Source organism: Bombus pyrosoma, linkage group LG7 (assembly GCF_014825855.1).
Source record: "Bombus pyrosoma isolate SC7728 linkage group LG7, ASM1482585v1, whole genome shotgun sequence".
NCBI classification, from domain to species: Eukaryota; Metazoa; Arthropoda; class Insecta; order Hymenoptera; family Apidae; genus Bombus; species Bombus pyrosoma.
This window is the reverse complement of record NC_057776.1, coordinates 17,621,248-17,647,616: the sequence shown is the minus strand read 5'-3', so window position 1 is coordinate 17,647,616 and position 26,369 is coordinate 17,621,248. Positions and strand designations below refer to the sequence as shown.

General features: G+C 37.1%; 4 protein-coding genes across 17 annotated transcripts in view; 1 reads left to right on the top strand and 3 right to left on the bottom strand.

Moving 5' to 3' along the window:
• Positions 1-11,200, bottom strand: part of LOC122569279 (gastrula zinc finger protein 5-1-like) — a 26,132-nt gene extending 14,932 nt beyond the window's left edge. For 2 of the 7 annotated variants that reach the window (XM_043730077.1, XM_043730078.1), the window contains exons 1-3: positions 11,068-11,200; positions 3,847-4,155; positions 546-689 (exon numbers count right to left, since the gene is read on the bottom strand). In XM_043730077.1, the coding sequence (XP_043586012.1) occupies positions 546-689; positions 3,847-4,155; positions 11,068-11,085 (471 nt within the window). In that variant the 5' untranslated portion in view covers positions 11,086-11,200. Of the gene's footprint in view, positions 1-545; positions 690-3,846; positions 4,156-6,633; positions 6,962-8,633; positions 9,032-9,053; positions 9,539-10,682; positions 11,039-11,067 lie in introns of those variants that run through there. The other 5 variants (XM_043730079.1, XM_043730081.1, XM_043730080.1 and 2 more) reach the window with 5 other exon arrangements.
• On the top strand, positions 10,064-14,638 carry LOC122569283 (phospholipid phosphatase 6). 4 transcript variants are annotated; one of them, XM_043730097.1, is made up of 4 exons: positions 10,064-10,201; positions 13,269-13,403; positions 13,513-13,612; positions 13,708-14,638. In XM_043730097.1, the coding sequence occupies exons 2-4, from the start codon at positions 13,293-13,295 to the stop codon at positions 14,100-14,102; spliced, it is 606 nt and encodes a 201-aa protein (XP_043586032.1). In that variant the 5' UTR covers positions 10,064-10,201; positions 13,269-13,292; the 3' UTR covers positions 14,103-14,638. The 4 variants fall into 4 exon arrangements, with proteins under 4 accessions (XP_043586032.1, XP_043586030.1, XP_043586029.1 ...); XM_043730095.1 differs by lacking the exon at positions 10,064-10,201 and adding an exon at positions 10,475-10,661; XM_043730094.1 differs by lacking the exon at positions 10,064-10,201 and adding an exon at positions 11,087-11,193.
• Positions 11,200-12,910, bottom strand: LOC122569281. 3 transcript variants are annotated; one of them, XM_043730089.1, is made up of 6 exons: positions 12,769-12,910; positions 12,592-12,716; positions 12,177-12,515; positions 11,825-12,092; positions 11,663-11,744; positions 11,200-11,418 (listed from the first exon to the last, which is right to left on the bottom strand). In XM_043730089.1, exons 1-5 carry the CDS (start codon positions 12,813-12,815, stop codon positions 11,678-11,680), a joined length of 846 nt encoding a protein of 281 aa, XP_043586024.1. In that variant the 5' UTR covers positions 12,816-12,910; the 3' UTR covers positions 11,200-11,418; positions 11,663-11,677. The 3 variants fall into 3 exon arrangements, with proteins under 3 accessions (XP_043586024.1, XP_043586023.1, XP_043586025.1); XM_043730088.1 differs by having other exon boundaries at positions 11,200-11,744; XM_043730090.1 differs by having other exon boundaries at positions 11,200-11,744; positions 12,646-12,716.
• Positions 14,479-26,369, bottom strand: part of LOC122569280 (alpha-tubulin N-acetyltransferase-like) — a 26,780-nt gene continuing 14,889 nt past the window's right edge. For 2 of the 3 annotated variants that reach the window (XM_043730087.1, XM_043730084.1), the window contains 5 exons: positions 20,041-20,182; positions 18,048-18,153; positions 17,719-17,806; positions 16,159-16,253; positions 14,479-15,772 (listed from right to left, as the gene is read on the bottom strand). In XM_043730087.1, the coding sequence (XP_043586022.1) occupies positions 15,490-15,772; positions 16,159-16,253; positions 17,719-17,806; positions 18,048-18,153; positions 20,041-20,182 (714 nt within the window). In that variant the 3' untranslated portion in view covers positions 14,479-15,489. Of the gene's footprint in view, positions 15,773-16,158; positions 16,254-17,298; positions 17,346-17,718; positions 17,807-18,047; positions 18,154-20,040; positions 20,183-26,369 lie in introns of all 3 variants that reach the window. The other variant, XM_043730085.1, reaches the window with a different exon arrangement.

Genomic DNA, 26,369 nt, shown 5'->3' with positions numbered 1-26,369 from the left:
ACCAACACCGAATCGGTGGCATTGGATCATGCACAATCTACAAGAATCTCATTTGCTCCGTTCTGAAATACTTTAATTCGTATTTTGTATTTTATGCGTCGAACATCATCGACGATATCGATGCTATAAAATACAGAACGCGAGTAATGTATACATATACGTACACGTAAAATATCAGAGACTATGTCCGATGTAAAATGTACATGTAGAACACAGAGTATATAATATACGAAATATGTAGGTATATAGAAATGAAAATTCGATATTGTAAATGTAAGTAACTCGGCTGAGATTTAATTCGCATTCGGGTAAATTAACCCCTTCCCGTACTTTAGCGAGTCAGACTCGCGATGAAGATTTTGGCCCAAACATGAATATCGCGAGTCTGACTCGCGACCAGATACATCTACATTTCATCGTCATCATTTACATCGGTCTGTCAGGCTTGGGCCCGAGTTTCGTCGAACTAATATGGCACGGGAAGGGGTTAAAAAGGGTAGCTTGTACGTAGTATTTCTCGGACACATATTTTTAATTAGACAAACCTTGTCGAACGTCAGATAGGACATGGGATCGAGCAGCTTCGTGGATAAATTATTGTTGGCCGAACGATGCGAGCTGTTCGTACTTCCGGTGTCGCTTTCGTCTCCAGCGTCTTCGTTGTCGTCATTTTCTTTCGGTACGCTGGTCTACAGGATCAAACAGAATCTTTATGTGTTTGGCGTTATTTAGAAACGAAACAACAGTCGCGTGTTTCTAGCGCAAACTTTAGCTGTACCTCTGGAAAGTTTTCTGATTTTATGCTAACGATCCAAGCAGCTTAATCAACAGCTACGGAGTAACAGAAAGTCTTGGCGTTCGGAATAACAGAATACCGAGAAGTCTTAGCGCTCCTGATAACGGTAATTGCAATGTTCGCGAAAATTGGAACGTGTTTCGAAGGAAAATGAAATTGCACGAGACGATGCTTACGGGAAATACACAACGAAGGGACAAGATTTCATTTCTCAAAGGAAAAACATAGATTGTCTGAAGAGAAATTGGGATCTTTTGTTCGCGGTGTATTTCAAGTATCTGAACCGCTAATAGGTACTCTCTGCGAATTTAATGGCCCGACATCGGATCTAATTTGAAGCTTTTGAACAGAATAGAGAGCAGAATTAGATTATATTGCTCTTTCCTTTGCTTACCTACGTACCTAATAATATTCCTAATTCTAAAACGTTACGAATCGTTCAGCCGAAAAAGTGTCTTAAGGTATTACATAAACTCAAAATACGTCAAAAGGATAGAAAAATTCCATCGGATATTATATCCATACGTAAACATATTTTTCCAATTTGCCCCGCTATTTACCTGTCTATAATATTCACAATTATATGCAACTATGGTTCCCAACCTCGCGGACGTCATACGTTGTATTCAAATTTCAAAGAAGAAATATAAATCTTCGCCATTTACCTATCTACCTGATAACGCAAATCTTTCTTATCTACTTACGATATTGCAAATTCTATCTATTTGTGGCGGCACTCGACCACGGAACTTTCCAACGGCTTCGCGACACAAAGCGCTATACCTTCAAAGCGTAAGGCCTCATGTACCATCGATATCCGTACGGTTCTTTCGCCGAATATTCGGAAGAACGCATACGCGGCAACTTTAACTTTTTCGCGTACATTTAATAAACGCGTGCGTAGTGGGGATATCGAGGGGCAAGAAAGAAAAGAATCCGTTTGGTTTCGAACCAAAGATTCCTTCTGGCCCGGGCTGCGAAGCGCGAAAGGTTTAGCGTCATAGCGAAGCAAACGCAATTCGAGATACGTGATTATTAACCCTTAGAGTGGAGAGCAAGAACTAGAAGAAGTGGAGGAGATAAGATACCTAGGGTACATACTACAGAAAAACGGCAGCGATGAGAGGCACATACAGGACAGGAAAAGGAGAGCGACGATAGCAATGAAGAAAACATGAAGCATGGGAGAAAGAATATTCAAACAGGACTACGAGAGGAGAATGAAGATGTTTGAAGCACTAGTAGAGAGCGTGGCGCTGTTTGGAGCAGAGGTATGGGGTTGGAACATGGAAGAGTCGCTGGATAGGGTAAAAAGAGGGTACGTAAAATGGATCTTAGGTTTAGACAGGACAACACCAAACTACATACTGACAGAAGAGTGCAAGATAGAGGAAATCAAGGTAAAAGCGTTAAAGAGAGCAGTAAGGTACGAGGAAAGAACTCTAGAATCGGAAAAGGAGCTGGTAAAAGAGTGTATAAAGGAGAGAGAGAGAGAAACTGGGGAAATGAACAGGAAGGGAAAAGAGCAAGAAAGAGAAAGAAGGAACTAGAAGAGATGAGAAACGGAGAGACACAGAGGGAAGCAGGTAAGTTGGACTGGAGACCAAATTGTAGAAGAAAGAAGGAAGAGAGAAACAGAAGAGAGGAGGAAAAGGATAAGGGAATCCAAATACAACAGGTACTACAGGAACATAACCAAAGATGAGATGCCAAAGTACTTGGAAGGGAGGATGAAGTGGAAGGACAGAAAAATCATAGCCAGATTCAGGTGTGGAAACGAGACCAAAGCGAAAGAACATTGGGAAAAGGAGGAAGAAAGAAGGTGCAGATTATGTGGATGGGAAGAAGAGGACCTGAGACATGTACTAGATGAATGTGAAATAACAGGAGGAGCAAAGGAAATGTAAAAAATATTGAATGGGACTGGGGAAGGACTGATGGACCTGAGAGCGATAACAGAGAAAAGAAGGGTAAAGGCAATACAAGAAGGGGTGGAATGACAGGAAGGTAGCACAGCAAGGAGGCAAAAAGATCAAAGTGGCAATAGTGTGTAGGCTTAAATTGCAATAATTTGTAGGCATAAGTTGAAATAGATCGTAAGCATTAGTTTTAGATTAGAGGTGAGAATGTGATTAGTGCAATAAAAGGTTGTAAAGAAAACTGAAAGTTTGTCCAAAGCCGAGAGGCACGGACTAAATAAAAATAATAATAATAATATTAACCCTTAGAGTGCTATGGACGCATATATGCGTCTGGCGAAAGCCATCGCTGTGGACTAAGGACGCATATATGCGTTTGTCAATTTTTCCCAACACCTACGCAAAAGTAATACTATTACGTTTGTGTGAGATAAATATAAATGCATTTCAATGTTAATGCCGCGTTCGAAGAAACTGTCTTTTCTTTTTTTATTTCATTTAATACTTTGCATTCACAATTTGTCCAATTTGGACATTTGGTAGAATAATCGTGCCGGCACAACACAATTATCAAGAAGAAAATGTGTTGTTTGTGTGAAAAATAAAAGAAGGAACGACAGAAAATGCGATGTCGGATTATGTATCGATGATTGCTTTGAAATTTTTCACGCACAACTGAATTATTAACTTGTGTTATATTTACTAAATTTAGTTTTCTAGTTTATTGTTTTCTAGTTTACTACCCAAATTCTAGTTTATTGTGAATTTCAATGTTTATAATAAATAATTAATACTAAAAAATAACGCTCTTGAATCACTTAATCTCGTGCAAAAGAATTACTATAACTTATTACGATTTGCGCTTTGAATAGTCAATCAACAGAGTTCAGTATAGCGAAAAAGTATTCAGTCCACAGCGATCGTCAGCGCTGGCAGCGTGCCGTCCGTACGGATGGCATAGGCTCCGAGTATTCAGCACTCTAAGGGTTAAAATATATTTTCTACTTTACAATTTATCCACGCGTTTCTCTGTTCATACAACTAATAACTTCAACAATTCTCAATGAGAATTGATTGTAAAAAATCTACCAAATAAAGAAAGAAAAGAAAAATTATAATCCTAAATTATACCTGATTATCGTTTTCGTCGGCTCGATCGATGTTCCCTTCGTCGTCATCCTGTTTCTCTTCCTTCTCCTCGTTCTCCTCCGCAACTCGATCACCGTCCCTTTTCGTCACCAATTCCATAGGTCCGTACGGCGGCCCGGCGGAAGTCAACGGTAACGGCACCATGTCCGGTCTGTGGAGTCCGCTCAGGGCGAACGCGGCCCTCGGCAGCAACTGTGTCGCGCTTGATGGTAGAATCGGGTGCCTTCGGGCGAGACGCGGGTCACCCCAAAGTTCACCCGCGGCGTGAAAACTCCAGATCCCATATTCCATCTGCAAGCACCGATTATTAACGCGTTAACCGATTTCTCCAGGACCTTGGTATTTATCGCCACGAGACAAGTGGATCCTGTGATCCTCGACCATTTTATTCGACGTTACGTGGCAACCGCGTGGCGAAGGAACAGCGGACGTTAATTCACGAAGATCGCGACTGTGATATTAAAATGTCGAAAGAAGTCGGGGAACGTAGGTAGAAGTTGCAAGACGTTTGTTGCGAACGTACACTTGTCGAAGACGTAGCACGTAAACAGTGGTCTTAATGAAACGTGTAACTAACGCTAAAGATGAACTCGCTAAATAACGTGGCTTGTCGATATGGCGAACAGTGAACTAAACTCAACTATCGTGGTATTTGTACTATTCTTGCGAAGCGTGTACTTCCAATAAATATCTTTCTATAGTGTGTTATATATATATATATATGTTTATAAATATCCTATGTTTCTAAATTTCTATCAAATTCGATCTATCGAAACGTCAATCGTCGCGTCTCGTTACCGAGCTAATGAGATTCCAAAATCTTTTACACGCGTAAGAAGCTTGTAAAAGTACTCCGATACTTTCGCGAGCCGCTTTGTACGCCCCGTACCGCAGCGTACTTGTTAACCAGATCAACGAACACTTTGGCCACGGTATCCTACTTTTGCCCCTTCAGTATCATGATACCAAATCGAGATACGAAAGATTTTAAATAACACCACGAATCGGTTGATTCGATCGCGGTGGGTAGAATATTTTGAAACGTCCGCCGATAGTTAAGATAGATTAAGGGGAGCTTGAAATAGACACGGATAATGGAAAAGACGATATTCATTTTTGTTCGCATCCCACTACCTACGCTATGCAACGTTCTCACTAGTCGAAATCAGAGACGGATAGATGACATTACCCGAAATAGGACGTTCTTTAATAAAATATAAAGTCTCGCGATGGCTCGATCGTTTAGGTATCGTTTGAGAGACTACGAGAAGCTTTTAAATAGCGGAGAATAGAAAAATATCCCAAGAACGAAATTTATTTGAACTCGTCGGAACAATCGACCCTATAAATTTCTCGGTTAATTGAATCTCGATGTATAAATCGCGGTGATTAAAAATCGGAAAACAGGGGAAAGCGATGCCACTGCAAAGGTCATTTTTGAAATTTGTCTCGAAATTTCCTATTGTTTACACGTCATTTGCTTGTAACGGACGGACTCACGGACGTAAGTAATTTGTTCTCCGAGAATCGAATATTAATGACGCGCTTACGCAGGTGAGAGATTGAGGTAAAAGATGGAGTTGATCGATTTAACTCGCTCGCGTACTAATAGCAATGTACAGTGAAAGTACTCGACTGCTCGCGAGTAGAACATTTTTCATGTACTCGTTTTACGTATCGCGCGAAACGTTTTGAAATTTCATTCTTCTCTGACGAGACACGACTGTCAAGATTACGTCGCTGGCCTTCGAAACAAATCCAGAAACCCCTACGAAAGATATTTATTGTGAACGTATAAAAGTATAGTATGCATTGTGAATGCCACCTTAAAGATATATAATAAGCGTGGAAGACAGTCGCGCTGAACTTACTAACGCAATGGATGGAATCGATTAATTGAAACGTGCCAAATATCCTACAGCTGGTGCGTAAAATTTTAGATTCGTCCGAAACGTTATCGCGCGTTTATCAAATTATAAATTTGAGAAACTTCCGTATTACCGTATAGGCGCAGCAAACTCGTAAAAGATTTTTGGAAACGAGTTTCTCGAATAATTTCGTCGGTTGATGCACAAGTTTGATCGACCCGATGTATCGTGTTGGCAACTAAGCGATTGCGGATTTTGTCATTAGATGGTATTGACAAAATCCGCAATCGCTTAGTTGCCAAGCGAATATCTACCAAAAGACAGTTTATCGGAATATACTGTTCCAGCGTAATTATAACGTAAGAAATTGGCGAAAGACAGAAAGTACAAGAGAACCGTAGGACGGAGAAAAACGAAAGCAAACGGGGTAGAGAAATAGAGATAACACAGGAAGATATTGATAGCCGATGGCAGGAACTCGAAGCTACGCACAATGGTATCGTAATTATCGCGCGCATATTAATACGTTTGCTTTCGTGTGTCGTGCCTTCGACGTGACACTTAATAAATTAACGAAGATAATATTCATCCGCGGAGGGAACGAGCTTTTGAACGAATCGGGACAAAGTGGGATGTGGGAATTACGATAGATTTTCGTAATGAGATACGCGGAAACGCTTGCAATTTCAGAATTCGCCTGTGAAACGGGACAAGGATCAAAGTTAAAGATGAAATTGCGTTCGTCCGTGCGCATCGTGAAAATTCTGCTGAACAAAATATGAAAAATTATCAAACGAAAACGGAAGATCCTGCCGGTTTCAAACCGTTGCTATATATTGCTTTGATTTCGTTTACGATTAATCGTCAAGCGGAATTGTTTATCGCGCGACGTTTAACTTACTATTTATCCGCGTGGCCCGTCTTTAATTTTTATCTGAAAATATTTGGAAAAAGAAAGAACGACGGAGGAAAAGAGAAGAAAAAGTAAACGGAACGAACTCGAGCATAGGAGTTTCAATGGGGTAGCCTGAAGCGCGCCACTTAATTGCAGCGCATTTTGTAATGTTTAATAAATAGATCCGGCGATGGACGAGTTCAAAACTCATTATTTGCGAAAGTTGGTGCACGCGTTCGTCGCTACGCGCAAACCGTCCAGGGGAAACAGTAATCATTTTAATGACCGGTTTAAAAATTTCCAAAACAAGCGGCGGACTTCTGATTACGTCGGTCCTTCGTCTATCCCCTCTCGTCGTTCGTTCATCGAGCGAATTCGCGTAAAAATAACGCGACAAATATCTCCGTTAATAAGTCGATCGATCGGCTCCTCTCTCGCACTCGGATATGCCAGCAAGACAATTTTATACGTTCGAATTAATAATTGCTCGCTGACATCGAACGTAATGAAACATGGAACGTGTAATGGGGGGTGAATGGTATTTTGAAAATACGAGAAGCGAGGGAGAATTAAAGAAATAACGTGAAAATATCCTTTGGAGATGGGATTATTTGTTAAACAATTTATCGATTCGCCGTGCGCACGTCAGGCTGGTTCGACGAACGTAACGAACGTAGCGAAACGAGGAAATGTATTATTTGTCGCCGTCATTTGCGGTATTCTGCGCATTATCTCATAAATCAAGTAGTAATAATGCAAACAAATATTTTATTCAGCTAACATCTATTGAATTTCCGCTTCTTTTCACGGATAATGTTTCCAGAATAATTTTCCAACCGGAATCGCGTCATACGACTGACATAAATACGAATTTCGCGACAAAACAGGAGAATTAAAAAGTTGTATTGTCATTCGAAACGATCGTACGCGAGATTCTTGAATAGTTAACGCGATAGTATTGTAGGCTTTTCCGACGTAATTCGGTGGAACGAGCGCGTTAGTTTGCAGCGTAAAATGACGGCACCATGATGCTCCACGTGAAATTGGTCGGATTTAAAAGCAAAGAAAATCTCGACGGATAAACTGGAAAACGTGGTAAAGAATAATCATAAATAATAATAATTTCGGTTAACAAATTTTTGCCACGGAGAGTATTTAATAAAGACGCGAGACGAATTAAGCAAATAAATTCGAGTCGAAAGCTGTTTCGTCGGAAATATTCAAAGAATTTGTGGAAAAATATTTGGCTCGGCGAAGGAAATCCAAATGTAAAGTACAATGCTGCAATCTTGAGTATCGTGACATTAAGTCATGGAAATCGGTGTAACTTCTGTGAACGGTAGATCTACACTGCGCGTACCGACCGACTGAAATTGTGTTTCAGTTAGAAAAAGAATTCTTTTACGATCAGCTTCCCTGATCTACGCTACCATTTATATAATAGAAAAACAAAAAGAGAAGCTCGAAGATAAAACTTTGTTAAATAGCAACTAAACTGGGACGAAATCCTAGCGAGAAACATCGAGACATCGGGACGCTAAGTAAAAATCGTTAATATCAAAGATGAAAAACATCGGCATCGTTTCTAACGTAAATGTCAATTGCTAATATCGATCGTGTGTCATAAAAATAATACACATCATGCAAATGTAACTGTTAGCATAACAACGATCTTACACTAATAACAAGGTGAAAAAGAAAAGGATAAAACGAGAAACAAAAAAGAAGAAACAACATATAATATAATAATAACAATAATAATAACAATAATAATAATAATAAGAAGAAGAAGAAGAAGAAGAAAAAGAAGAAACAATTCTGCAAACGAACGAGGAAAGACGATTCGCTGAGTCTCGGGCAAACAAGCTGATTAAACTGACAAGGAAACGAATAAACATCCTAGGAGCTACGTGTGTATATACCGAATATCCAACATCGAGCAACGAGTAGAAACAAAAATGTCAAAAAAATCAACCAATGAACCATAATGAAAGATTCCTTCTTACGGATGCCCGTCCGGTGGCCTACCGCGATTCAGGCCGATCGTCATTACGGTAAATCATTCCCCGGGCACGCTTCACCCCGAGCTTTTCTATTACTATGTGTATGAAGAAGCACAGCCGATCCTTGGAGGTTTACCGGTCGACCGGAAGTTACGCAGTACCGGCGGTACACGAGTGTAACGTGCACGCGGACTCTCCCTCACGAGGCACGGACGGGGTACGGAGAAATACGTCCGGATACGTGCTGCCGCAGAACGAACTCGCGAGATTCCTGACCATTGGACCGACCCTCGTGCATGCATACTTTAGCATAACGTTCTCTATACAATATCCAGAAAGAGGGACGAGGGAGGGAACGAGAGGGAAAGAGAGCGGGAGTGGGACGAAGGGAGAAGCCAAAGAGATAGAGAGAGACATACGTACAGAGCTACCCCGATCTCCCTCCCCCTGCCTCTCTTCTTCGTCGTCCTACCTCTCGTTGACCCCTTCCCATTGCCCTCGCGAATCGATTTGTTATTGTTTTTGTGTCTGCGGTCGTCGCGGCGAGCGGAGCGAGCGGGATGTATATCGGTGGGTGGCAAGCCCGGCGACCAACGCCAAGTGGGTGGGAAGGGAGGGCGGGGGCAGAGTCGGTGTGGGTGCCAGTCGCGCTCTCGCTGCTTCAAAGCGATGCTTTTCGGCCCGACAGAGAGGCGACCAGGAAGGGCGAAACGTGCGCGCGGGGGTGGCTGCTACCAGCCTGGACAGCGGGGAAAGGGAAGGCCGCGGTAAGAGAGCACTTTCGAAGCTCGAAAGAGATGGACGAATAGATACACGCAGCTGACCAGTGGTGTAGCTTGAGTACGTGCTCCGTTTTCCATTCCCTTTGGCCAACTCTTTTACGTATGGTAGTAGTATACCAGGCAATACGACCATGTACCTCGAATCGTCGGATAAACAGATACCAGATACACGAACAGTATCTCGTGTAGCTTTTCTCTTTTACATGTACAGCTATTATCCGGTCCTTTTTTCTACATATATCGGTTACGAATGAATGTCACATCGGCTAATATCGGCTGTCTTGCCAAGATGTATCTTACGACGAATGGAAACGATTCTCTTGCAGCAAAGAGAGAAATCTCGCAGCTGGCTACGCCACTGGTTCTACCAACTGAAAAGAGTGAGAGAAAATGGGTGGGCAAGGATGGAAGCTGGCACAGTGATGAGAGAGCAGGAGGGGAGGGGGAGCAAATACGGGGAGAAGGTGGGTGGACGGAAGAAACGACAGGGCGAGAGGGAGGAACCGCGAGGGTTAAGCAGAGAGGGGGTTAATGCTGGTACTCGCGGAGCAGAGGGAGACAGCAGGGGGAGGGAAATGGATCGGATTGCGTGGTCGGCACGAGGCTGGTTAGTATGAGTGCAACGGGATAAAAGATAGAGCAAAAGTAAGAGGGCAAGAGATAGAGATGCGGTTAGGGATGGAAGCGCGCGTGTGTAGGTGGAGAAGAAGAGACGAGAGGAGCGCCAAGAAGGCTTACGTCGGAGTGAGAGAAGGATACGTGAGGGAGAGAGAGTGAGAAAGTTTCGAGGTAAGTCTTCGAGGGATACGAGCTTGACTTGACAGGTGACAACCGATCGGACCACTGACGTCACAGATCACTCGCTCGGCCGTGTACGCTACACGCACAAACACGATTTATCGCAGCACACATACACGCACATAGGAGAGAGAGAAAACGAGAGAGCGCGCGCGCGTGCGACGTGTCGTGCATCACGCCGTGTTACTTCCGTTCCGTGCACAGAGTACGTCATACGTAAGCTTTCCACGCCGCGAGAAAAAAAGTACCGCGCGCGAGAGGGAGAGAGAGAGAGAGAGAAAGAGAGAGAGAGAGAGAGAGAGAGAGAAAGAAAAAAAACTGGCATGGGATAGACAGAGACAGATGGGAAGCTAGAAAAAAAAATAACGGTGCGATAAAGATAGGGGTGAAACGGAACGAGGGAAAAAAGAACGAGGTAAAGGGAGACGAAATTTTTCACCGGAAGTAAGTAGTAAGTATTTACGATGCTAACCGGCCGATAGCCCCGCGCGACGCCTCTATCTGGTTACCATTACACTCGGATGTATGAAATGCGCCAGCAGCATACACCATCCCCCCACAATAGCCCTATTTATGATTGGGCAAAATTGCTTTCCATGCGCAGAATAAAATCGCGCGCGGGCGAGGAAAAATCCGCGGGGGTTGGATGCACGCGAGTTACGCGACCTGCGCCGCGCTCCTTCCATCGCGATGTCTTCGAATTCTTCAACGAGGACGTCTCGCCACTGTATACGAGTCCTTTCGATTGATCATTTACGCGTGAATGATCTTTGTTCTTTTGATTTTCTTTATGACATCGACTCGCAAAATTTGGGAAAAATTAAATATGGCGAGAGGTCGCGGTCATGCGTACTTACACGCGCCTCCAGCCCCATCTTCTAGCTCGCCAATCAGCGAATGTGAGCTGATTTCAAAGAAATTCCGTCTGCAGCGCTATCCTCGTTTAAGGGTGCACCGTGTATCGAGAAATTTTATAAAGATAGGTACTCTTAATTACGCCGGAAAGAATTGTAGTTTTTCTTCCCGTGTTACCCCATCATCTCCTTCGTACTTCATGTAGATCATATACAATCGACGTTGTAGCGTAATTATAGTGATGTTAATTTAATTATTTTTATTAATTTCCAAAGTATGGCGACATTTGCTTCAATTATCATATATATATACACACACAGTAATATTCTTCAGAAAGTGAAATCATCGAGTTTCTGTAAAAAATTGATGAATATTTTTATTTTCTTTGCATATAAAAATAATATCCAAAATTTAGATAGAATTTTGATTTAATCTATATTGTAAATATATAATCGTGATAATTAGCAACCCTTCTCTTATACATATTACAAGCTACAAACGTACAATATTTGTGTATAAAAGCTATAACAAGTAATTCTCAAATATATTAAATATTTCAAATGATTTAATATCGTAGCATTACGTATGATTTAGTACCTATCAATTTTGGCTCTACATTAAGGTCAGGGATGCAGATTTCAATGTAAGAGCTTGCAACTCATAAAGTTCTTTTTCTAATCTGTAAGAACAGCGATATTACGTTAGCGATTGTACTATGCAAAATAATTATCAAAGAGCAGAGAATTTGTTATTTTATACCTTCTTTGATGATCTTTAATATTATTCAAAGTACACACAAACTCTTTAATCCCCTCATTAACGCTTTGATATGATTCAATTTTTGTTCCAATTAAATCTATGATAGACTTTAAACTCTCTGAACACGATTTCAAGGCTTGTTTTGTTTCTTCCCACTCCTCGGGTGTCTCAGGAAGAACTATATTATCACAACGAAGTATATCCAGAGGTTTTAGAAGATCATATAACTGCGATAGAATTTTCTCTAATATTTTGTTCTCTTCTCCTCCTGTAATTATAACAAGTTTAATCGCTTAAAAACATGTAGCTAATTCAGTGATACATGAAAAGATGGTATTTAGGTAATATTTACTAGTGCAATTATTCACATCTAGAATTTGAGAATCAATTTCATTTTGTATCTTGGTCAAATTTATTATATCTCTTTCTCTAGTTTTTAATTTAAATAATTTCTCTTCGTTGTGATCATATTCCTTGGCTATCGTGGCCAGCTGAGATAAAAACAATTTCTCTTTTTCTTCTGTTTTCTTTTTTAGAATTATTTCTGTCATAATCTTTTGTAAATACTGGTCGTAAAGGAGTTTCAACTCCACGTCGTTGCATTCTGAATCCATTATTTTTGTTCCATCTGCCATTGATTGCATAGAAGATATCGAGGTACGATCCAATGTGATTTTCTTTTTTGGGAAACCTAGATCGTACGATTGGTTTAGTATTTTAACTTTGTAGAACTTTAACGTAACAGGAAGTCAAAGCAAAATTTTTACTCTGTTGTGAAGCAAAATCAGATGGGGCCATTGTTGCCCTATGGTGTGAACTACCTGCACGAACATTTGTTATGTGATCCACTATATTCTTTTTTACTGGTTCTGGTGTAGAAGCCTTTTGTACCCTAAAAATATATAAAAGATTATTACTCGAAAAAAATAGTGTTTTGTGTTTACCTCCTAAGTCGTCTCAGTTTTGGTGTTTCCGACTGATCTTTCTGCATTTTTTATTAGCGATTCAGTTAATCCTTATTCAATTAATTTAGAACTTTTAATTGATAGGGCGTGTGTCGCGACAGCGCCGATAATCTCTTATATGCACAAAGCTTGAAGAAATTTCAAGTTAAGGTTTTACGTCATATCGGAAAGTACAATAAAGTCGCCAAATTGTCAGTTTGAAATTGTTCGAATTTTTTCCAACGCTGGTGCTGCCATCTTTACATATCTAATTCCTGAAAATGTTCAGAATGAAATTCAGAAGTTCGTAGACAAAACGACTTCTGACTCAGAAATTCTGAATCTGAGTCTGTGGTTTGATGATATCAACGATTTGTTAATAATTATTTTAGATTCACTTTTTTAATCTGTAATATACGTACCATGGAGAAGGTAGTTTTTTTTAATAAGATTTCATAATATTAAACAATAAAATATATTTATTTTTTAAACGCTTTCAGCATTCTAAAAGAGAAATTCCATCAATGTTAAATAAAATACTAGACCGTGATGTCCAGTTAACAAGAGGTGTTGTTAAATGTGTAGAAAGCTTACCACTAATGAGAATGTTAAGAAAGCATTACAAAATGTTAGAGGTACGTTTTTACTTTGATACAAAATACGAAGAATATAACAAAAGTATTATATAAAAAATCAGATTGTTTTGTACATGAGATTCCAACTTTAATTGTGTTATTTGTGTAGATATCTTGCCACGCAGTACCCTGGATAACATCAATACTTGCATTTATTTGGATTCTTAATAATAAAAATTTGTATCAAATGCAAGTCAATTTGTTAATGGGTAAGAACAAATATCAAGATATATATATATTGAATATTTAGGAAAGAAAACAATTTTCAATATCGACATTATTGGTATTATTATTATGTTTTTAGCTTTAATACTAGACATTATCATTACTGCTATATTGAAAGCATATACAAGAAGAAGAAGACCAGCAGTTAACGACGATCCTTTTTCACTAGGACCTGATAAGTATTCATTCCCATCGGGTCATGCTTCTCGGTCGGTACTTATCTTTTATTTCTTTAAATATCTGTGGCCTGTGTCTGATATTTGTCTCCTGTCGATATCAATATGGATCTTTGCTGTAATTCTGTCTAGACTTTTAATGAGAAGGCATTATATTCTTGATGTTTCTGCAGGGATTTTTCTAGGTTATATTGAAGGAATGCTTGTAAGCATTTTATATTTAGAATCTGAAACTTGTTCCAATTTAATATATTGGATAACTGATGAGAAACTAGATGGTGCAGAATATGATATTTAAAATTGATTCACTTCTTCAATATAATATTAAGCAGTGGTAGAAGATTATGTCAATCATTGCTATCTTTTATAATATTTATGTTATGCGTTTGATTAATCATTTGCAACAAAGAAAGATATTGAAATATGTGATATTTCTTTATATTCATTTTTAAATTAAATAAGTTGATATTGAAAATACTAAAGTAAAGGTAATTGTCAGATGGAGTGTTATTTTTGTTACATCGTTATTATCAAGACTGTTTATGTAAGCACTGTTAATTACTTTTATGAGATAAGATATGAAATGGTTCTTAATTATACATACTTAATTATAATATAATGATACATGCTTTAAATTACGAATTTATGGAAGATGTTTATACCAAATAATGCAATCATATTTATATACTTTTATTTTCTTATCACATAATATATTTTTATCGACAACAATTTCAGGTTTCACTTTGTCCTAGCAATATCGTAGATTTTTACGAATCTGATAATAGAAAATACAAAGATTGTAGAGCATAATCAATAAATATATTTTGTAATAAACGTCTTTGTTCCAATAAATGTTGAACTTGACGAGATTAAAAAGGAATAATAAAAGATTCCTTTAGAGTTCAGTATGTAATGTAAAAAAAGGAGGAATGATAAGTTTATTGTACAAATCACGTATCGCTACATTTGTAATATATGAAAAATGTCTTGTATCATTTTTATCTACGTATAAAATTACAAGCCAGCCTATATGTATGTATATATGCAATCTACACGTTATGAACGTCAGTCGTGTACTACGATATTAATTTGGTTTCCTACAATAACTTACTAACAATTTCAATATTATCATCGTTTCAGTCAATTGAAACATATCGATTAGATATTCATTTTCAGCGTAGGTATTCTGTTATACTGGTATTAGAGTTCAAATTAAAAACGCATAAAGATTTCCAATACTTTTTTTTCAATATAATGCTAAACCTAATTAGAGCTCGAAAAAGTGCGAAAAATCATCAGCATTTGGATTTTATTTTTCTGGAGATATAACTTTTATCATGTCTCAAGTTATTAGCCATAGTAAAGTAAGTATTAAAAAGTTTCTGTGTCTTTTATTCAAAGTGCAATCCCATGATATATGTATAAATTAACGATAGCCAATGATAATCTGTTAATTGTTCTCACAGAAAGTAAAAACAATTGATTTTATCAATTATAATACACGTTTTTCACCTTGTCATATTAACTAATACATAACGTTTACCTCAATTACCACAGCTGCCCAATTTTCATCAAGCTTATTATTAATTATCTTTCCACTGATACTTTATTATCAGAGGCAAAGCGTTCTTAATTTTGTCGCACATGCAGATGATATAATTCTAATATTGTTCCATTGTTTTCGTTTACCATAAAGGAGAATGATAAAATTTTAAATCTAATCGAGTATGTTGATTGGAACCAGCTACTTCTTGGCTACACGAGGGTGATGGTTTCATATTTTTTTCGGTTTTCTCTGTTTCTCGTAAAATGGTAGCTAGAGGAGTCGGTTGATAGTCTGGTAAAGCAGGTGTTGGTACTGTTGACAATTCGCTTGTACGTTGCTTCTGTTCTTCTTCCGAATAAAGGCTCAACGATCGTGGTCGTTCCGGTTTCAGTTGAGTCGCAGCCGGCGTGCTCGGTTTTTCACTGAAAAAGTAACTTCCCATGAAGATGCGTGGAAACGTGTTTGGTAATAACATGCATTCCACGATCGTAATTGCTTGTTGCGTGCAATTTTACGTCGTCAAAGTATAATAATTGTATTAAGGCTTAAAGAATAATTATAGATTCTTTTAATAAGTATGCTAAGCAAAAAACATTATCACAATATCAATTTAAAAAAAATATAAAACACCAGAATAATTAGATTTTTATTTGAGAATAAAATATATTTTTTAAATGCTTTCTTTTTCAAATAAATTATCATCCTACGCCTATATGATGAGATAATGAATGATAATATTTTTGTAAAGAAAATAAATCATGCATGGATCACACAATTTTTGCAAGTGACGCAAAATGAAATTACTTACTCCGAAAACAAGAGTAAAAGGAACGTGTTGCCATTGTGCAGAGGATATTGGGAATATTGAACTGGTGTTTTCATGGGAGTGGAATCGCTTAATATCTGTCAACGAAAAGGAAATAAATATAAAGTCCATGCAGCACATCCGGTGAACACATTTTAATCATATGCACAGGTGCGAGTGGCCAGTTGAAAATAATCGGTACATATCACAATAAATAAATATAACGTACATACATTCATACATGCGCAAATTGATCTAACAAAAAGTTCCTGTTCAATAAATTAAACGTATCTGTGCGTTAGAAACGAAATAATAAGATGATACTTGTATCTTAAATTTAAATCTTCTCTAACAATCTTTTCCAACAACCAAATATCGATGTCCTCTTATAAAATTTTATAGAATTTTAGTATTTCAATGTTTACAATGTTTTCAAAACGCTATAAACAATATCCATTTTAATATTTACAATATATCAGCCGATGAATGAACGAATTAATATCGACTTAATATAGAGAATTCGTGACATTGAAATACGCAAGTTCATTTTTCTATACCTAACTATATAATTAAATAAATATTGACATTTTCTAACTAATGGAAGCAATATAATCGGATATCTACATATTTTTTGTTGCCTATCGAAGTATCGAAGCGATCTTGTTCAACCCAAAACCTCGGGGCAACATTGAAGAAATTAAGCAAGAGAAAGGTTCAGGAAATATGTATATGATGCGCGTACAAATGTGCGCTGGCAAGAGGTAGCATATACACCATTCAGTGTAAAAATAGTGGAAGCTGTTTATACCGCATATTGCCGTGTTATTCATGTTTTCCTTAACCCTTTAGCGACCAACCTTGAGTATTTTAAAGTTTCAATGAACAATGTATCACTCTATGGTAAATTCAATGTGTAACATTAATTCAGTCGATATACATAATTGAAAATAGTATCGTTATATCGTTTAGAACGACTTATCCGTCTATTGAAAGATTAATTAAAGCTTCAACGTCAGAGTCAGATATCCAAGAGGGCTTCGCCGCTCTCCATAGGTACAAAGAAATTAAAGGCTAAGTAATATTGTAAGCAGCTTTTGCGTGATCGTTCAACAATCTCGATGACTATCTTTTGAGTTTACTCACCCAGTACGCTCGGCTGATGGACCAAGCACAGCAGTGTTATGGATTATCTAAAAGAAAGCGTTAATGCATTTTTAGTCATGGTTATTACTGTGCTATTAACGATGTTATCATACAAGTGTTAAAAGATGCAGTTGAAATTTTATCGCGAAGCAATTAATAATTAGAATGTTTTAAGTGCAAGAATATTAATAAATATAGTTATTACACGATTCACATATAAATGCTATGTCCAAATAGCTTAATGTAAAATATGTGTTTAGTTTATATATGCGTATGTATTACATAGCTAATACAAAAGCTTGGTGTGTCTACCATTCTACTTCGAGAGTAAAATAGTATAAAATGAAGCTATGGTTGGTATTTTGCTTTTATGTATCTTATTTGTCGGTGATCCTCGGTGTGCTGTGATGCCGTACTTACATTTGCCATGGAACAAGGCGGTCGTGCCGCGGCGTATCTACCAAACGAACTGCGTGAAACAGGGGAAGAATAGGCAACGCCATTTAAGCTGAAACCAAGATGAAAATCGTTAATACGATTTTTTTATGACGCGATAATGAAATACATATTTATAAGATCGTTAAATCTACTATTTAATCATCATGCTGTAATTTTTTAATTTAGGATTATCTACTTACTCTAAATAATATTACCATTGGGCTACGAATGATTATATATATATATATATATTTAATACATTATTTGTAAAATACGCACATATTTTAAACATAATAAATAAAATCTGGTACCTAGAGTTACTCTTTCCAAGATTGTTATGTACGATGCTAGAAGTACCAATGTCAATCGAGGTCTTTGCAGGTAAACTGTATCTATTCGTCCTCACATCCTGACGTTCTGCAAAATATCCAATAAACATGTTATTGAATAACGCTATATATTGCAGAAGAAGAAAGCATTACACAAAAATTATTACGTAATAATAAAGTTCAATTATTTTAATCTAAGTTAAGAAATTAATATTAATCCAATAATAAGACTAAATTCGTTTTACTGCTAAACAATCATCTTATCTATCGTCTCATTTAGTTTTCGCAAGTGGGCCTGTCTCGTCATAGCGTAGAAGAATTTAAAACGAGCAATTTCATATCCTACCATAAGCTATCCGATGTCAAGGAAATTGGATCGACTCGTTCATAATCAACAGAATGTCGAGTCAGCGAATTCATCATTTAAGGACAGCTTCGAATCGATCAAGGGATTTACATAATAGGGTCATTACATAGATTGACATTGACCGCGATTTTATACCACAGCGGGTAAGGATTACCGATTTAGGGCACTTGCGGCGAAGGATCAACTACAAGGCGAAACTCGACCTTCGTACCACCATTTTCGTACCTTTAACTTGAAACCAGATCGACAATGGACTCACAGACTACCTTGTATTTTTATGGAGATACCTTGAAGACGAGACGCTCATCAAATTTTCAGTTTGCCGGTAAAAAATGGCACTGATATCGTAGTCATATATCATATATATTGAACTTGTTCATGAATCAAAAATGAATAATTTCACAGTTACGACATGTCTTTATAATTATTACTGTATAGAAATACTTTCGTAGAAGTAATTCGATAATTTCGTAGAGAAATATTTATTCCTCTATATCTGTATCTATTCTGTATAATAAATTTATAGAAACGATAATTATACATTTATTATTCTCAGTTGTATTTCTTAATTAAAACTACGACAAAAAGTCGGATACAGATTTTATGAAGATATAAATTTCTTCTGTATAATGATCAGGTATCTTCTTCCATTTTATTAGATTAATATTTCTCTGCCATGGTTAGAAACTTCTTAGGAATATTTAGAAACTTTCTAAAAATTCAGATTGGCCTGTTCCTAATCATTTTCTATCGTATTTACAAACTTTCGAAGAATTTCTTTTTAAATTTATCATTTCAACAGATGAATTTCACCGATAAGGTGACCGATCAATTAAACAGAAGCAACTGACGCGCGTTAATGATTTACCAACACGATCAGCGTTTACTCTGCGTTCTAACGAGAATTCCTAGCATAGTGGTTGTTAACGAACGAACCGACAAGTTTACTTCTTCGACGAAGTAATTAGAAACGTAACTGTTTAACGAGCGTTTACACCTCGAAACTTTGTTCTTCTGTCCCCGGATTGAAGTAAAACACCATAAAAATAAAGAAGATTAGAGCGCGGATGTCTACGCGCTTATGGAATTTACAGCAGCATAAACTTGAAAAATGTATGCAATCTGCAAAAAAAATACAGATTATTTAAAGTAAAGCATTCGTTACGATGTTTAATCGATAAAATAAATTCGTATTTAAGTCCCGTTTCTTTACCAACGCCAATAAAAATATTAAACTGCATAAACATCCGCAGTCTAGCGATTACAGGCACAGAATAATAAGACCAAAGTGCCGCAATATTTCTAAATTCATGGAGGTTTTCTTCTCATCATTTCCTTCGATTTTTCTATCTTCTTTCTTCCAATCGCATGGGTAATATTTTAGAAACATTTTATAAGAGAAACAAAAAGATTCGTTCGAGTAAAATTGTATGAATAAGTCGAATAAAAATTATGTGTATGTAATAATTACGTTACGTTATCATACTTTACACCACTCTATCGTTCTTTCTACTGATTTTTCGTAATTGAGATCGTTTCTAAATAACACATTGGATACCACGAAATTTTAAAGATTCGAGGAAGTTTAAGGAAGAAAAAGGTACGTACCGTCGTCAAAGAATCCTTGAAAAACGACAAATTTATTGTTCTGTGGAATAATCTTCGAGAGACCGTAGTATTTGTCTAGAAAGGCTAAGAACTTCTCCGAGGGTCTATCGATCGCCAATTTCACCGGCCTAATATTCTCTTCCTGAAAAGTAAAAATGGCAAGAAGCATTATTACTGTGAAAATATATAGAAAACGAATACACAGAAATACGTACAAATAGTTGACATTTCAAATAATTTGATATTTCATTGATCCTTTAGATTATAATTTCCTATTTTATATTCCGTAAAGAGAGCTTTAAATAAACGAACGCAGCAAATAATCTAAACGAGTTCAGTCACCTTTCGGGTTACCTGCGACCGTAAAACCCACGCATAATGACCTTTTGTCACGCTCCTCTTTAAGACCGTCCACTAATTTGCCACAGTAGCCTGTACGGTGTTGTTTCTTATCGGGAACAAGTCACGAAATTAGCTGTCGTAAGCGTGCGAGTATTTTCTCTTGATATCTAGTATCGGTTTTAATCTCTTTGCACGTTAAAAAATCGAAGATCTAATCTAGCGTTCTCAACTTCGTGACCGATAATTATTCCGATTAATATTTTTCGATATATTTCGTTATATTTTCTATTCTGTACAGTATGCGAGGAATTATTCGGCATAACGAAAGAAGGAAACGAATAAAGACGATCGCCGTGAGATACAGGGAAAATTAAGAGTTTACGGTATCATAAACGAAAAGATAAATAAACTATCTTTCTGCTTGTTTTCTTAGCTCTCCCTCTTAATTGAAACAAAATTTGTTAGATATTCGAAGAAATGGTACACGCGTTTTAGTATACTTGCATGTTTTTGAATATTTACTTATATATATCTGACTTAAGTATGGTACTTGAGTAGATTTTTATATAACAATTTTATTAATTTTATATATAAAATTATACTTAAGTACTATACTTAAGTACTTATAGTATTTAATATACTTATAGTAGTTAAGTATACTTATGCACACTATGCATTCTTACTTAAGTAGATTTTTATATACTAATTTTATTAATTTTATATATAAAGATATACTTAAGTACTTATAGTATTTAATATACTTATAGTACTTAAGTATACTTATGCACACTATGCATTTTTACTTAAATAGATTTTTATATACTAATTTTATTAATTTTATATATAAAAATATACTTAAGTACTATACTTAAGTACTTATAGTATTTAATATACTTATAGCACTTGAGTATACTTATGCACACTATGCATTCTTACAGTCTCTAATAATTATACAGCAAGTACCGAAAAATGTATTTAAACTGACATCGAAGGAATGCGTCAGACTATAAGGAAATAAGTGCAGTTTACAAAGATGGCATGAGAATATAACGTTCGACAATGGACAGTTACACGTACAGTTAGGTTGAGAAACGGTGATTAGAGAATTGCACGCGAGCCACGATTTCGTCGGTGAACTTGGGATTCGAGCGCCGGTCGTTCCACGAGAAAGCAAAGAAAATTACTATCGATCTGTGCACGGGCAAGAAACAGGTTGCAGGAACTTTGAAAGAAGGATAGGAAAAAGAGGCCAGTCGTTACTCTGTTTAAGGACTGGCTTTGTGTTCCGTCGTCTTACGTTCCGCTCTGTGTGCTGTTTCAACTGCACGAAAAAATAAGAAATCCTTCATTTAGATCGCTACAGTGTAACGGTACACGTATAGTAACACGTTGTTTCTTACATCGACTTCGCGCTTCTCGCGTCGTTTCTCTTATTCCTAATTATCGCCCGAAACAAATTAATTTGTTGGAATCTCATTAAATAATTTCACCATGAGTATAACATGATTTTTCCTTGTAAATATTCGATCGACAAGAAGATAAAATTCCTATTACACACCGCAGCTAATTTGGAATATATAATGAGATCGATGAAACAAATACGTGTAGAGGATCGAAGTTCGTTAGTATATTTGTATTTAATTCTGTGAAGATCGGAGATCTGAAAATGCCATCGAAAATGTATCTAACAACGAACGACACAGTAACTTTCATCCGTGTTACGACATCGATCTTTGTGTAAAAACGAATGGGTATCGGATCATTCCTGTTAGAATCACGCAATTAGCAGGAACAGAGATAAACAAGTACTAAGAGATTTCCTTTTCTTTTCATCCTTTCTTTCTTATTTCCTCCTCTTGCTTTGTCTTTCTCCTTTTATCTCTACCGTTTCTTCCTTTCCTTTCTTCTTTCTTTCCACCTTTCAGCTTTTCTTTCCTCTTTCTCTCTCTCATCATCCTACTCTAACCAACCCGTGAACACTTTCTCTCTCGTTCTGTCATTCCTCTGTTTTTATATGTCATTGCAACCTACGCAGGACGAAAGATTACATAAATTTTTCAATTTTAACAAGAAGGAATCTAAATTGAAATTACAAGGAGACTTCTGAGATTACCTACATTGATCTACTATTCATTAATTGCTATTAATTCCATGATAAATTAATTTAATACTTAAATCGATTCGCGATGGCATTAATAATTATCGCTATTGACTCAATCAATTAATTCTAATCTATATTTTCATACGGCAACGTAGACGAGAACTTAATTATCGTCAATTATAGCTTTAATTGAATTCGTATGTACGATCGGTATCCGTTTACGTGTGCGTTTAATTAATATATTATACAATATATACGTTGAATGTCTCTTCGGCGTAAAAAGAGGCGAAATATTTGATTTTGTTTGAAATAAGCTATCTGCCAGACTATCGCGATTGTATCGTTTCAGACGTCGGGGAATGTCTGTTATCGAAGGTGGGAAGAGAACGGAAGTCTGGTAGTTGTAACTTGCAAGTATCCGAGCGTATCTTTAACCCTTTCTTTACGACGTACATAGCTGTGAGTACGACTCCCGTGTACGTATTATTGTACCAGCGATTACGCCGCGAATATTCACTGTGCGTAGAAAAACAGTAAAATCGACGCTTGCAAATCGGCGTTTAAAATCCCTCGAAACGTACTTCGGTTACAATTCATATAATTCGATCATCTTAGAATATGAAGAAACAGAGTGCAGATATTAAGATAATACAGGAACGTTCGTCGTGTTCGAATTAAACGCCAAAGAATCGATTAAAACGTATGCGAATGAAGTATCGGTATTTGCCTACAGTTCAACGACTATTCTTCCTAAATAACAGAAAACAGTACAAGGCAGTACACATGCACCAAATGCAGTAGCAAATCAGTATGCGAATTCAAGCACTCATTCGGTACACACTTTGCAGTACGACGATCGAAATAACAGTACAGGTGGTCGTCTTACGTAATTAGTATCGGATAAATTATTACTAGACTAGACTACGGGATTTTTATGCATCCATGGAAAATTGAAAATTCTAAAAATACGCAAAATGCATACTGTGCGTGATATAAAAAGCTATATAAAGTATGCAAAGCGTGAAACTCGTTATGATATTTACTGGGTAAGATTTCTACGTAAGTTCCGTTTTCCTACTGGCGTTCGTAAAAGTTCGTAAAATTTGCATAAGCATCCGCAGTCTAATCATTACCTGAGCGCCGATGATCGACGGTAGCAGCCATGGTTCGTTACGTGGCGACTATAATCGACATTCGTATTCACAGGTTTTCTAACACGGATACCGACTATGATTGACGTTAAGAGTGGCAGAGCTAAAGAACGAACAGCTTACACGAGTTCGTGTCCTGCGTACGAAATTGCTATCCACCCACGCGTAGAGGATGTGAACCGTGTTGGACGGCGTAAACGGGACGTAATTACTTCCCGAGTAAAAGCAGAAAGGCGTCCCAGCGATCTTGACGCAGACCACTTCCATGGAAATCTTACGCAAAATCGCGCTGTTGCTCGTTAAGTCGAACGTTGCGAAACATCGTCGTTTCGCACATGCTCGTAGGCAAACGAAATTGAACAGAACGAAGAGGAAAGATTGATACAAGAGAATCAGCAGCAGTGCGCGAAACGGAATTCCCTTGTCGCAACGCGAATCAACACCTTTCGCGTTTTGCGAGAAGGAAAAGTTTAGGAGGGTTGCGTTAAAAGATTCTCCGCCTTTCTTATTTTCCATTTCGACGATCTCTTTAGACAGCTACTTGCAAAGTCTAATTCGTTGCAGACGCCGCACGATTCCACGACTCTAAGACAGAAGAAGGATTTCTTAAGTAACAACGGTCTTGGACGAGATTAAAAGATTACATCGTTGGACGCAATAAAATTTCAAAATAAATTTGATACGACACCGGGTTAATACCTTCCGTATTTTTAAAGCAGGAACAGTTTAAGACGATTACGTTCAGAAATTCTCCCCTTCTCTATTTCCATCGTTTACGATCTCTTTAGACGACCTATAACTCCGAAATGGAAGAACGATTTTGTACATAAAGTAGACACGTACGATGATTAACGCAATAAGATTCATGTAAGTCAGACGCTACGTAAATGAACATCTTGCGTGTCTCGACAAGAGCAAACGTTTAGGATGGTTGTATTAAAACATGTGATTAGAGAAGAATGGAATTTCAGCTGTTCTTGCAACATTGATCTTCCGTTGCGTTTGCCTTGATTGACATGTATTCGTTGCTTGTATCTTGCATTCGAATTGGTACGTATGGACTTTGCTTTTACGTAGATCTTGATAAATGTGATAACGTTAATTTAGATGCGGAATATCGATAAAAAGCGAAGGGAATTTGGAAAGAAAAGTTGTATAATAAATTCACGTGCAACGTGAAACGTTATAAATAGATAAAAGGTATTGATATTGCCAAATACCTGTAATGCAACGAACATGTTAGCTAATAATACAGCGAAGAGTCAATAGCATGGTAAGAGGAATTTACCAACTGAACACGTTATTTATAAAAGCCTGTTATTAATCCAGAACGTGTTAAGTAGCAGGTTTCTCTTTTTCTATTTGCAAAAAATGCATACTTTTTGTGACTGAAATTTCGAACAGGAAAGGGGAAAAGTACGGTTCGTATGTCAACAGCAGGTTCTATAAAATGTCGTGAACCGAAGCTAATAAGCTTTAATTACGGAAAAGTACCGCGCACTGGTTGACAATCTGGTATTAGTCGAGTACTGTGCACGGGAACACGAGGTGAGTTCACGAGCCAACAGCACTTGCTGCGATTCTGACAGAAGTGCGGCGACCATAACAGAGCGGAGGAAAAAATCTGGTATACCAAACACGAACGTCGATTCTTCGTTCCATTCTACTCTTTTTGCCCTCATAAATTCATTAACATTGTCAAAAATTCAATGTTGCATACGTTGCGAACGCTATTTTGATAACAAGTAAACAAACGAGGTAACAAAAATATAAAATCTTGAATCTATATGATAATTATTAAATAGATGTGAAATAAAGCGTGAAATTCTCTCTCTTTTTTTATTTTCGCTATTCATTAGCGTTTTATAAGTTAGCTATTTATAATTTGAATAGCAAAAACCGAATAATTAATAGTTTTGAAATATTGCGAAAAATTCTTGTTTCTCTGATGATAATAGTTGTCGACATATACACATACACACGCAAGACTAAAACGAGATTAACATATTTGTGATTATCCGTGTCGTTTAACACGTTCAACAACATATTCATCACATCTAGGCTATAATTTTTACTATACTACATGCTATTCAATATATTAACCCAAGGTATTTAAATTGTTTGTATCGTTAATTATATCTCTGGTTCGTAAATGACATAAAATATAACGAATTTCTGTTTTTAATTACTATTACTATTATATTGAATTAAAATCACTATCTGACTTTCAAATTTGCATTCCACGCGAGTTCCTTGCCAGTTCAAAACGTTCCTTCTAAATTTGTTAATTCAATATTAAAATTAGTTTCGTCGTCGATTATATTTTTAACTCATACATAATCCAAATTCCTTCTTAGGAACGCTACCTGAGCTTCAAATTTCCATTCCACGCGGCTCTCCTATCGACTGAAATCACTAATTCAACGAGCAATTCTATAAATTTATGCAAATTTCCATTCAAAGTATCAAATTGTTTTAAAAGCGCAACAGATGCGTACAACGTGCAAAAATATGCAAAATACCGTACCTGTAACGATATCTAATAGGCGAGACAAATCTGTACGTCTCAATTTTCTAGTTCCGTTTCCATAGAAATGCGAATTTCACGAGTAATCCAAAGCGTCTCGAACAAATCTTTTTTTCCTATCAACGTCGAATCTTCTCGCAGTTCCTTCGAAAATACCGTACGAGCTTTTCTCGTATTCCACCGCAGTCTTCTGCCAACTAAAGCCACT